General features: G+C 39.8%; 1 protein-coding gene across 1 annotated transcript in view; it reads right to left on the bottom strand.

Moving 5' to 3' along the window:
• The window catches only part of DOCK4 (dedicator of cytokinesis 4), a gene marked incomplete in the record, with an annotated part of 410,929 nt that overhangs the window by 193,254 nt on the left and 203,486 nt on the right, over positions 1–14,189 (bottom strand). The window contains 1 exon segment of the mRNA XM_034758276.1: positions 11,523–11,611. Within this exon segment, the coding sequence (XP_034614167.1) occupies positions 11,523–11,611 (89 nt within the window).

Below are 14,189 nucleotides of genomic sequence, written 5' to 3'. Positions count from 1 at the left end.
GGAGGAGCACAGCAGCTGGAGCCTGGGAGGGGAAGTGCCTGGCCGGGGGGCGCAGGGTCTGGAGGCATAGGGGCTGCCCAAAGCCCGAGCGCTACCGGCTTCATGGTTTGCCGGGCAGCCTCCAGACCCTGCGCCATCGGCTGGGCGCTTCCCCTCCCGGGCTCCAGCTGTGCTGGGGAAGCGCCAGCTGGGGGCGCAGGATCTGGGGGCTGCCCGGCAAACCCTGAAGCCGGTAGCGCTGGGGCAGCCCTTTCCCCCTGGCTGGGAGTGGGAGGGAGAAGGGGGCGGAGTTAGGGTGGGGAAGGGGCGGAGTTGGGGCAGGGCTAGGGGTAGGGAAATGGGCGGGGCCAGGGCCCGTGGAGGGTCCTCTTTTTTTATTTATTAGATATGGTAACCCTAGCTTTGATCTGCATTCTGTTACCTGTGTTGCTTTAGCACAATGATAGGTGGGGGGATAGCTAAGTGGTTTGAGCATGGGCCTGCTAAATCCAATGTTGTGAGTTCAATCCTTGAGGGGGCCACTTAGGGATCTGGGGCAAAATCAGTACTTGGTCCTGCTAGTGAAGGCAGGGGGCTGGACTCGATGACCTTTCAGGGTCCCTTCCAGTTCTATGAGATAGGTGTTACTACCAGATAGCTAAGCCCCTTCATTTTCCGTTTAAACTGATTTTTACCAAAAATTTCCCAGGTTTTACAAAAAGTATTACTCGTTTTTTTTCTGATTTTCACCCTACTTTTGTATGATTCAAATATATAAAAATAACTTATTTTATTAGGAAAATACAATACATTGCATGAGATACATGTATTATGATAATACATTAGTCTGGGTGTATATGCAAAGTTGCCTGTTGAAGTAAGACTATATATTAGTCTAGAAGATACATACAATAAACAAACAGGCGCGCACACAAGTTCTGAAGCGTGTGCAATTCTGAACATACTGATGATTCTCACACCCACCACGTACACATTTCAAGCTGTTAGCAGATAATGGTTTAAAGATTTGATACACTAAAATGGGAAGAAAACGAAAATCTGTATCAGAATATGTTTCAGAACACAAGGAAGTATTCAAAAGTTTTTAAAAAACAAAAACAGGAGAAAAGGATGAAGTCGAGTGTATGCGCTGCAAATGGTATGGTCCAATTATTAAATGTAAATATTTATAGGCTAATAGTCCTAAATCTACAACTGTAAATTGTTTATTCAAATGATTTTTATTTGGGAATTAGAGATATATTGTTTTCTTAAGCTCAGAGGTAGCATTGTGTTTCAAGTTTTGTTTTAGTTCTGCAGCAAACCACGCTCATGAACAGAATTCAAAGCATTAATCTACTGAACACTTTCCCCCCTGTCTTTCTGGCCACCAAAATAAACCCCAATAGTTACTCAAAAATAGTATTAATAGTTTTTTGCACTGATTTTCACCTGTTTTTGTTGTGGTGGTAATAAACACTGATAAATTCCTGGGAAATATTAAATAAAATAAAAATTGAAAACAAAGGCCCTACAGATAGTAGATATTGTTTTCACCCTTCAGCTCATAGAGAGCCGAGAAGTGATGGCTACCCCACCAAAGCCCAATGATGATTTGTCCATGAAGTTCAAACCTTACTTTCCTCCCATTTCCCTCCTCACAGACAGAAATATGAGATGAAAAACAAAACAAAACATCCAGCTACTACCTATCCTGGCCTGTGACACGGGGGAGCAAGGACATAAGATCCGTTTCCCCTTTGGAAAGAAACCAGGATGAAAATTTATGAGGATCACCAACCTTCAGGCTTCTGGAAATAACCTAATCAAGGAATTGGCAGTGTCTGTTCTAAGGGCTAAATACAAAAGCAGTGGAAAAATTTGACATTTATATTTAGTATGTAAGGAGTCAAATTCTGGTTTTGATCTGGATTTCTCTCTTTTCAGATGAGGAGAATAATTGAGTTTTTGAAGATAGAAAAACTGCCAGTTCGCTTTGAAAATTAGTCTCCACGAAGGTGGCAAGGCAAAGTGTTATGTAGAAACTAAAGAGGCTGAAATGGGTTTTTGGATTAAGGGAAATCTCCACTAGGCTGCTTATTCCAGCTTTCTGTCCACATTTGCACTGACAGCAAGGCTGAGGACCTAGCACTGTGTATGTTTTCTTATACAGTTAAGAAGTGGAAATCCAGTAACATATAGATCAGTAATCCAGAAACAGAATTTTCAAGCATTTTTTCCTTTCATCAGACAGCTACTACTAATCAAAAAGCGTTCCCCTGATTCTAACTATACCTCCTATTGTTTACAAAACAACTATGAGTTGGTTGTTAAGGTGCAGTTCAGACTTCAGCTGGAGATGCAATAGGCAACTGTTTTTGCATAGTGGAAAGAAGTCTTCTTGCTTTGTTCAGCATCAGCACTTAAATAAATAATGATGCTGAACAAGAAAGAGGAAGATTCAAATGCAGGTTTTTCCTCTTCTTTTGATAAGTTTAAGACATCGAACTCTGGTGGTGGTGGTAGTGGGGAAGATTCAGATCTTGTCATGCTAGCTTTTGGAAGGAAAAGACTGAAGCTACATAATATGTATTATACACCGCACACAGTAATGCGACAATAATATTTTCCATGAGGTGTCAGCAAATCTATCTGAACATACTGGCAATCTCTTCAAAAAAAGTTTTTCCTGGCTGCTAAGCAACCACAGAGGAATTAATTTCATTAGTTAATGTGAAGGAAATAAAATTACTGTATAGCTACTGAATACTCCACTTAGAATGACATCATTCTTGCTTGAATTACACGTCCAACTCTCTTTCACCCCTATCCCCCACACACATCATGGCTTTCTCAAAACAGGGCTGATCATCAATCACGCAGGCTTCAGTTACCAAACCTTCCTGTTATCTGTAACAAGTTCATGCCCCCCAATATCTTGTGCATTGAAAATTCATATAATTATATTATCCAAACCTGCTAACGGTCTTCTGGGACACATGAATAATTACATCTGAGCCACATTACTTCATGAGACTGGAATATAATATACAATATATCTGAGTAAACAAATAGGATAAATTGTACTGTGATGCAAAATCATGACCCTACCATTTTTCAAGTTGACAATTTTCTGATTGTCCTATTATATTCAATGTTCGGAGTCTCCTTTCTCCCCTAAGAACACTTTGGATCATATCTTTAAACAGTAAATCTGTTTTCCTCAAAAGTGTACAGAGATGTACAAGACACACGATTGGGGCCATATAAATGCTTCTTTGCAGGGCTGAACTATGATCAGGGATACCATAATCCCAGGGCATTGTAAGGATAAGGATCCTGAGTTATGATGCCTGGAAGAACTGCAGTTCCTTGGTTATTCACAATAATCCTACACACTATAGGTGCTGCAGCTACATAAAGGGCCTGATCCTGTAATCCTTATTCACATGAGTAGTCTCCTTGATTTAAGTGGAACTACTTGCCTGAATGAAGATTGATGGAGCAGGCCCTTTATGTAGCTGCATAATATGACTAGATTTTCAGATTAGAGCAAGAGCATTAAGGGTTTGCACACTGAATAGGAGTATGCCATCTACTGAATTTTTCACTAGTGCAATTATTAGCAGAACTGGCCTGCTAATAAAATAGGAAAACACCTCTTTTGTCAACTTGTTTAACTGTGAAATGCACCTGCAGTTATTTCAGTTGGCTGTATGGATAACTTGTAATAAGATGGTCATACAGCACAGTGCAGTAGACAATGTATTCACAACTGTACTTTTGGTATTAACATGGCTACTAGAAAGAACAACTTCTATTCATTTGTTCATTCAGATATTCTGGCTCCTCAGAAGCAATACTCAATCTCATAGACTTTAAGGCCATCGTGATCATCATACTCCCTTCCCTCTGTTCCCTGCTGTTCTATCATTCATCATCCTGCGCCTCTCCAACCCACCATGGGATTATCATTTTCGTTGTAATCAGTCCCAACGAGATTTTAAGATCCTTGAGGCAAAATCATTGGTTTGAATTAATCCCATGTGTAACTTCACTAGCAAAGAACATACACTAGAGATGAATCTGGCCCATTGTTTTATGTGCCTGTAAATCACCATGCACGCCAATGCCACAACTATATAACAGATTAAATAAAATACATTAAAGGAACATTATGGTTGCAAAGTCAAGGACTCAAAGTTAGGAAATTCCAGAATTCTGGTTATGGGGCTAAATTGATGAGATTTCCCATATTAGAGACTGTGGGTAAATGTTGAAAGATATTTGGTTGCTTCCTACAGTAGGGGTATGAGACCTCGTTCAATAAGGGCTGTGAAGTGCAGAGAATTAACACCAGTCAGTGGAAGAGTTGAGACTGGAATTTATGGTGGTCTCTCAATCCAGTTCAACCTTCTCTTGGGCCAAAGTAGGCAATGTCTGCAGCTACTGCAACATGTCCCCATCCAGAATTATAGCTCTACCTACCCACTAGGAACAGAGAACATGCTCAGTGGCATGGACATGCAGGGAACTCTTTGGGGCTAGGGCATGTTCAGTGGAGATTTTAGCAGCATCCCTTTCACAAGCTATAAGAATATGTGCAGAGGGTGATTTTCAGAGGCTTATAACTTGTCCAATTCTACAGAGATTTTCACAGGGAAAGCAAAAGGCACTTCTGTGATCCCAGAACTATCTCCCTGCCCAATTTCAACTTCTTGTCCCAAAACATGGAAGCACTAGAGCGCTTAAAAGAAATTGTTGGATTAAAAAACAAAAACAAAACACATTGCCAAAATTATCCATTTTTCACTAGCCTTGAACCATTTTCACTTTTCTGAGACTGAAGCAGAGAGATCAAGCATGGTACATTTCAGTATGAATGGTTAAAGTATGGCAAAGTTATAAGCAACTGAAAATGGGCTTAAAACAAAGTGTGAGGCAATCTTAACTACAGGTGTAGTTACTGGCTCAACCTATAATATTGGAAATGAGCAAATTACATAACATTTTTTTAAAATAAGAACTGGTAAAGACAGCTTGGGTTCCCCTCCCTACCCCCCAACAAATATTATTGATTATGATCATTCAAAGCTTTAGAAGATACTGAGAATACTTAAGTCATTATTTTAACCACAATTTAATAAGCAAAGAGACAATGCAGTATCTTCCCACATCTCATTTTCAAAGTGTTACATTTGAAGGGATATTTGTGGTAGACTGCGAAACAGCCCAAACTTTTGATCTGAATACGAAGGTAGCTAACTGATTGGCTTTCACTAATAAAAAGAACAGGAGTACTTGTGGCACCTTAGAGACTAACAAATTTATTTCAGCATAAGCTTTCGTGGGCTACAGCTCACTTCAGATGCATAGAGTGGAACACACAGACAGAAGATATTTATACATACAGAGAACATGAAAAGGTGGAAGTACGCATACCAATTGTAAGAGGCCAATCAATTGAGATGAGCTATCAGTAGCAGCAGAAGAAAAAACTTTGAAGTGATAATCAAGATGACCCATAGAAGGTGTGAGGAGAACTTAACATGGGGGAAAAAAAATTCCATTAGTGTAATGACCCAACCATTCCCAGTCTCTGTTTAGACCTAAGTTAATTGTGTCTAATTTGCATATTAATTTGAGTTCAGCAGTCTCTCTTTGGAGTCTGTTTTTGAAGTTTTTTTGTTGCAAAACTGACACCTTCAAGTCTGTCACTGAGTGATTAGAGAGGTTGAAGTGTTCTCCCACTGGTTTTTGAATGTTATGATTCCTGATGTCAGATTTGTGTCCATTTATTCTTTTGCGTAGAGACTGTCCAGTTTGGCCAATGTACATGGCAGAGGGGCGTTGCTGGCACATGATGGCATATATCACGTTGGTAGATGTGCAGGTGAACGAGCCCCTGATGGTGTGGCTGATGTGGTTAGGTCCTATGATGGTGTCACTTGAATAGATATGTGGATCCATAAACCTGGAAATCCTGGACGCCCCGTCATCTCAAGCATTGGCACCTTAACAGCAGGATTGTCTGGCTATGTGGACTCTCTCCTCAGGCCCTACGCTACCAGCACTCCCAGCTATCTTCGAGACACTACTGACTTCCTGAGGAAACTACAATCCATCGGTGATCTTCCAGAAAACACCATCCTGGCCACTATGGATGTAGAAACCCTCTACACCAACATTCCACACAAAGATGGACTACAAGCCATCAGGAATAGCATCCCCGATACCATCACGGCAAACCTGGTGACTGAACTTTGTGACTTTGTCCTCACCCACAACTATTTCACATTTGGGGACATTATATACCTTCAAGTCAGCGGCACTGCTATGGGTACCTGCATGGCCCCACCGTATGCCAAGATCTTTATGGCTGACTTAGAACAACGCTTCCTTAGCTCTCATCCCCTAACGCCCCTACTCTACTTGCGCTACATTGATGATATCTTCATCATCTGGACCCATGAAAAAGAAGCCCTCAATGAATTCCACCATGATTTTAACAATTTCCATCCCACCATCAACCTCAGCCTAGACCAATCCACACAAGCAGTCCATTAACTAGACACTACTGGGGCTGCACATCTACCAACGTGATTAAAACGAAACATATCAGATCTTCCATCTGTTTAACATCAAGAGGAATTATTTAAACTAATAATAATTTAAATAGCTTTTTCCACAGATTCAAATGGGCTGCTGAAAGGTATCCCATCAATCATTGCTCCTGCATCTTTCCTGGGATTCCAAATGAATGCATCTTAGGCAAAAATACATGGTTTTAAGGTTTATTTTTTTAAAAATGCAGGCAAGTATGAACAGCCAACAGAACAAAACAAAACAAAACAGCTCTGTAGAGCCATAAATATTTTCATATAGCCCACAAAAATGTCAGGCTTGATAACTATATACATCCCCTCTACATTAGGAGTCACTCACAACCCATTAAGAACTTTAAGACAAATGTCAATTTTCTGAGTGACAAGGTGGGTGAGGTAATATCTTTTATTGGACCAACTTCTGTTGATGAGAGGGATAAGCTTTTGAGACACACAGAGCTCTTCTTCGGGTCTGAGAAAGGTAGTCCCAACCTCACAGCAAAATGCAAGGTGAAACAGATTGTTTAGCATAAGTGGTTAGCACAATTGTAAGGGACCTTTCAAAGTCGTGTGGCCCATTAACACCTCTGCAGCCACGGGACTAAAAGGTGGGTTAGTGGGTTACAGATTGTTATAATAAGCCATAAATCCATGTGCTTCTGTTAAATGAAAATAGTGCCTCTGTTAAATCCATGGTTTTTAGTGTCTAGCAGAGTTATGAATTTAAGCTTCCAGGCTCATTTTTTGAAAGCGTTGTGCAGGTTTTCTTTGAGGATGAGGACTGGCTAGGTCAGATACCTAGTGATTGCTTTGGGAAAAGCGTTCACCCACAGGTGATAGATTTCAGAGTGGTAGCCGTGTTAGTCTGTATCAGCAAAAACAACGAGGAGTCCTTGTGGCACCTTAGAGACTAACAAATTTATTTGGGCATAAGTTTTCGTGGGCTAAAACCCACTTCATCAAATGCATGAAGTGGAAAATACATTAGGCAGGTGCTGTGTATTTATATTCTCCACTCCATGCATCTGATTAAGTGGGTTTTAGCCCACAAAAACTTATGCCCCAATAAATTTGTTAGTCTCTAAGCTGCCACAAGGACTCCTCTTTTTTTTTTTTTTTTTTTTTTTTTTTTTTACAGCTGATAGAGTGTTTTTGTCACCACACCTACATTCATAGATCCAGTAACGACCCCAAAACACACCAAGAAAGCAGTCAGGCACTCAGCTACTACAGAATATGCTCTGAGAAGAAAGTCTGGGATATACACCTTAATACACTTAAAACCACCTTCACCAAACAAGGACACTCAACTATAGAAGTAGACCACATCATGGAACAGGTCAACCACATATCCTGAGAGAACTTGCTTCAAGACAGAAATAAAAACCCTGCAGACTGCAGACCCCTAGTTGTCACCTACCACCCCAAACTGGAACACATACGGAGCAACATCAATCACAACCCAAACTTGATGGGGACCCCATGCTGAAAGAAATCATTCCTGAACCTCCACTTTTGGCCTTCAAAGAACCCCAAACCTCTCCAAGCTCATCATCAGAAGCAAGCTCCCCCCAGACTAGGACACACTAACTTAAAGCGGCCAGAACAACAGATGTGAAACCTGCAGACATATCTCCACTGCTACAATGAGCAACACCCCCCACAACACCCCTTTCAAGACCCATGAATCCTACACATGCCTATCACAACATGTGATGTGGTATACCTCATCCAGCACACTAAATGCCCCAATAACAACTATGTGGGTGAAACCAGACAATCACTATGCTTTTGAATGAACTCACACAGGAAAATAATAAAAGACAAAAACGCCTTAACACCTGTATGTGAACACTTTTCACAGAACAATCATTTTATATCTGACCTATCAGTACTCATCCTCAAAGAAAACCTGCATAACACTTCCAAAAGATCAGCCTGAGAGCTTAAATTCATAACATTGCTAGACACTAAAAATGATGGACCGAACAGATACACTGGATTTATTGCTTATTACAACAATCTCACTAACCCCACCCTTTTGCAGAAGTGTTAACGGGCCAGGCTACCTTGAATGGTTCCTTACAGTTGTGCTAAACAATCTGTTCCAGCTTGCATTTTGCTATGACTCTGGACAGAGAGGACCTGTGCTCAGAGACAAACAGTGCCTGCTGATAGTGGGGAGGCAGCTGGCTTCAGCGGTGTTATTGAGCATCCTGCCTGTGTGAGCATGCTCAGTACAAGCCAAGCAGCAAATCTGGTGGGGGGTTGCTTGGGGGGGAGGCTATGACCCCGCATGCTCCCTCTCCCCTCATCGCCTCTGACTCCAGAAGTACCTTTTCCAGAAATGAAGAAGAGTTCTGTGTGGCTCAAAAGCTTGTCTCTTTCAGCAACAGAAGTTGTTCCAATAAAAGATATTACCTCACCCACTTTGTCTCTCTAATATCCTGGGACCAACACGGCTACAACTACATTGCATACAATCTTCCGAGTGTCATTTTTTTCCAGTGGCTTATGGATCATGATATCATGGTTACTATTTTTGATGGTCGAAATGTGTTACATATTTGCAAACATTTTTAAATGAAATAATTCAAACAAAGAACAAGATACCTGGGTTTTTCCAAATTAATTTGTATATTCAAAACTCAGAGTAACTTCAACTTCAGTCAACAGTTTATTCCAATAGGTGGTGCTAGTAATTTCTGCATTAACTGTAATAGCTATTCCTTTCCTACTCTGTTAGCAGGCTCTGATGTGAAATGTAAAATTGCTGCGCACTCACAAATGAAACTGAGAAAAAGTAAATTACTTTTACTTTTATCGGCAGCTGAACAAACTCCAGTATTTAAAGTGGACCCTGTCCAGAAACATACAGGGAGACCATACATCACAATATCAAACGCATTAACAATCAGAAGGGTTTACCACAGAAATATACCCAGGCAATTCTATTTGAAGAATAAAATCTTCCTGGGGAGTGTGACTACCAAGTGGCAGGCATTCACATTTGCACCAATAGTAAATATTCCTCTCTCATTTTCAGAATGTTTTTTACTATACATCTCAAAGAGCATTTGTCCTAGAGGGCGTATTGTATTCCAAATGTCAAATTCTAGCCCACCATCCTAAATACAAATTGTCCAATATCACTGCAAACACTTAATACACTGGTGCTATTATTTTTTCCTTCCACTTCCATAGAGTGGTGACGCTCGGTGTCTGAGGAACCCAGAAAGTAGGTTTCTTATTATATACAGTTAATTCACAAACAAATATTCTCTTTGCATCATATCCTTGCAAAAAAATTTAAATGACAAGATACGGCTATCATAGCTAGGTTTCATATTAAATTATAGAGCCTTAATTAGTGTCATTTTAATTCAATTAATTTGAATCTTTAAAAATGAAATGGAGCATTAGAAATTTTTTCCCCTCACACCTTGCTGAAGACCATGTTTCATGTAACTTTTCAATACAAGCTTCACGTTCACAAATTGAGTTAACTGAACTGTACAGGCCTATTTAATCTACTAAATTTATGAGTTTACAACTTCAAATGATAAAAAATTGCAGTGAAACGTAATATTAAATTTAAAATTAGCTCATCTGCGTTTATTCTGCAGTTAAATTTAAAAGAATGCATTTTCAGGACCAATATGGAAGAAAAAGGATTTGAAAGCAAAAACGAAGGGCTTGTCTGCACAGTGGGGTAGTACGCTCTATAGGGGTGTGATTCCTAAAGCGCACCAATGTGCTGCATGTTAATTGGTCCATATAGACCCTCCTGGTATGCACTAAACATTCCCTATAGCACTTAAAAGTTGTACTGTACTTGTTAAAGCACACTAGGAAACCTTTAGTGTGCACCAGCAGGGACTACATGGATCAATTAAGGTGCATCACATTAGTGTGCTTTAGAAATCACATGCCTGTAGAGTGCATTACCTCACTGTGTAGACAAGCCCCGAGTCATTGTAGTATACGTCTATGGGTTTGTCTACACTAGAATTAGACACCTTCAGCTGGCCTATGTTGCAAGGTGGGAAGGTCCCAGAGTCTCAGCCTGAGCCCAGAAGTCTACACAGCAATGAAAAAGCCCCGCAGCCTGAGTCCTGGAAGCATGAGTCAGCTGGCATGGGCAAAATGCAGGTTTTTAATTGCATTATAGACTTACCCTATCTTTCCAACTAGAAGAGTTTTGATTGCTTTCCTGTAATGGTTAAAAAAAATTGCCAATTCCAGGAAGCATGTAAATCCCAAAGTCTCCTGTCTGGCAATACAGAGCAGTATTACAAGACCACTAGGCCAACTGTCTCTGTCCTTTAACATTGCTTATTGCTCTGCCCACTTTATCCATTCTGATGACATCTATGGATACTGGCTATGGAGGCATAGCAAACACTTTTGATGCCAACAAAATGGATGTCCCTAACCTAGTCAGCAACAGGTTCTGCAAACAGTGTGGTGGCCTCCCACTTCCCCTTGCCTAGAGATTTTGATGCATCATGTCAACAACGTGATCAGTTTTCTATTTATAATTCAAGATCAGCAGTATTATTGACCAGGCAGTACTTCCAGTTGGATATCAAACACCAGCTGATGATTTAGCCTTATATGTGACTACTTCATCTAGAGACTTGACTGTAATCATGGTTGAACAGCAACTTGGCACCCCTTCAAAATAAAAGTTACTAATCAGTTGCTTCTGTAAGGGACTTCAGTGATGTGCTTTTAGGTTTTTAAGTTGCAGATGAAAGGCAGGATGTGCAACTGCTGTGACACTCCAAGTTTTACCCAATACAATAACAGTAACAATAGCATTCGTTTTTCATGAGTGGAAAAGTCATAAACCCTTCAAAAAGAAAAAGGTTTATTTGTAAAACTTTAAAAAATAACTAAAATAATGCAATAGAACATTTTGCAACATACACTCACCAGCATTGGAACCTGTCAAGTTGTAACGAACATTTAGCTTTTTGATGATGTTTTCATGGATCTGATACCAATCACTCTCGGTGTTGCACCTATGAAAATGGTAACACTCTTAAATCTGAAATGAGAGCTCACAGTTGTCAGACCCACTGTAACAAACTTAACTGGCTTCTCCAAATAAATTGTCTATTGCTCACCAACTAGCAGCTTGAGATTTATCTAAATCAACAGGTCATATTGTTGGCACAATGTGGGTTTTGGCATGATGCCCAATGAAACAGCTTCCCAGAACAGGGAGCAGTATCATGGCAGCACTCAGATGCACTGGTTGAGGATGTCACTGTAGGAATGCTCGCTTTGCATGGGAAACTTTGAGCATAAGCGTGTCCTTGGTGGCACTCAGTAATTCAGCTACTGCTCAATTACTCATGTGTATTAATCTCTTCTTCATCTCTAAATTACAGTGAAACCTCCCTAACATGAACATTCAAGAGCTCAGCAGAAACAGGACATCTAGTAGAGATGATGTTTAACTAAAGGGCAAAAGAAAGTATGTTCTTAGTCTCACAGGGATAGGAGGCTGCCTATAGGAGAAAGTCATTTGAATAGATTAAAAATACTGTAGGTACAAAAGAGTCTTGCCACAACTTTAAAATATAGCATTTTCAGTTGCTTTAATTTAAAGTGTTTGAATTCTATAATCTGACCAATATTTGAGAAATATTCCACAGAGCTTTTTCTTGTCATTTAGACTAAAGTTAGTCTCAGTATCAAATTTATCCTGTTTCACCTGAACTGAAGTACTAACACCATATTTATTTTTACCAACTACAGACTTTGAAAGTGGAATTCAACTGTCCAACAAATACATTAACAATGTGCTATCCAACAGAGAGCACTTTAATCTAGACTGACAGAAAATTTAAGTAAAATAAAAGTCAGCCACCTGTCCACCGTCATACTAAATTGCTGTCAGAAGCACTGCTTCCAGCAGTTCTAATTCAGCACAGTGGGGAATAAGAGACAGGTGAAGGGCTGCTTTTTAGAGACTGAAGTGTCTTCAAGGCTAAAGTACTAAACTTTACTGGAAGAGGAATCCCTTAAGTGTCTGACTAGTGTATCTCAGTTTATACCCTTAGAATAGATCATTCCACAAAATATTTCTTAACTTATTGAGCCCAAGGTCAGCAGGGAATTCTATGTTCTGTGTCACTGCATCCAGGAAATTGAACTTTCTTCCTATCTACTGGCTGCCAAAATCTCATCTGCCATTTAATAAACCCATGCATTTAAAATAATTAGATTTTGAGTGAGATGTTTTGGTTTTCCAGTCCCTGCACTTATGGCATTGTTAATATTTTACACTTTTTGCTACTGCAGTTTTGTAATTGTTTTGCATCATTATGTATAAATGATTGTCCTGCCTATTACTTTCTGATAAAGTACTCTTGGAAGACATTTGGATGGTACAAGGAACTCCAAAGAAGTCCCCCAAACACCTCACATTGCCAGATAAAGATAGGCAGAGAAATTGCTATAATTAAGATTGTTTAAGCATTTCCATTCTAACCCCCCATTTTCAGTGGCTTTTAAAACTTTCTGAAACTTACACCTCTCAAGCTCGTCTTCCAGGTTTAGGCTTTGCCCAAAGGAAAATCATTTTGGAAAGTTGGAGCAAAAGCAATTCAACTATTTTGGAGTATGAGTAGAGTGAAAGACAAAACACACTTTCATGGTTATCAAAACACTTCTCGGACACTGAAAACCTACGGGTAGAAAGTGGCAATTTGACAGGGAGAGGAAGTGTGTAGGAATACGAATTATAAACAAATGAGGGGGAGGGATAGCTCAGTGGTTTGAGCATTGGCCTGCTAAACCCAACATTGGGAGTTCAATCCTTGAGGGGGCCACTTAGGGATCTGGGACAAAATCAGTACTTGGTCCTGCTAGTGAAGGCAGGGGGCTGGACTCAATGACCCTTCAAGGTCCCTTCCAGTTCTAGGAGGTAGGATATCTCCATTATTATTATTATTATAAAAATCACATTCTAGGAAAGCAAAGTACATTTTTCAGAGAGCTCTTGCAAAACTTGTAAAGTGTGCACTAAAGACAACCTGGCTGTAGACTGAATGCATGGCTTAGCTGCACAATGAAAACTCTAGTGATGGTGTGCAGCAAATTGTTTACTGTGTTTCTTGTAAAATAGCACACTAAATGAAATTACACAGGTCTCAATCCTGCAAATTTAACAGGACTGTTTGCATGATCAAGGCCTATAGGTGTAGAAAACAGTTATGATATCCTATTGCATCATTTGATAATTGTATCCAATCAGGGCCAGATTAAAGTAACACATGCACCCCAAACTCACATATTTCCTGACTTCTGAATGTTTAATTGTGCAATTTTTTTTAACGTAATATTTTCATTTTTGAAAAAAACAAACGAAGAGTTGATGGAAGTTTTTCAAACTGCGACAAAAATGGTGAAAAATTCTGAATTTTTATGAATTTTTTTATGAAACCCTTTCCTTAGTCTTTGACCAGCTCAAAAATATACTATTTTATATTATGGGGGATTAGAATGGAAATGCTTAAACAACCTTAAAGGACTAAAGCCCTTTACTTACACTAATTAAAAGCCTTTGCTTCTTGGTACAGACGGATATAA

This window comes from Trachemys scripta, chromosome 1 (genome assembly GCF_013100865.1).
Source record: "Trachemys scripta elegans isolate TJP31775 chromosome 1, CAS_Tse_1.0, whole genome shotgun sequence".
Taxonomy (NCBI): Eukaryota; Metazoa; Chordata; order Testudines; family Emydidae; genus Trachemys; species Trachemys scripta.
This window is presented reverse-complemented; position numbering and strand designations above follow the sequence as displayed.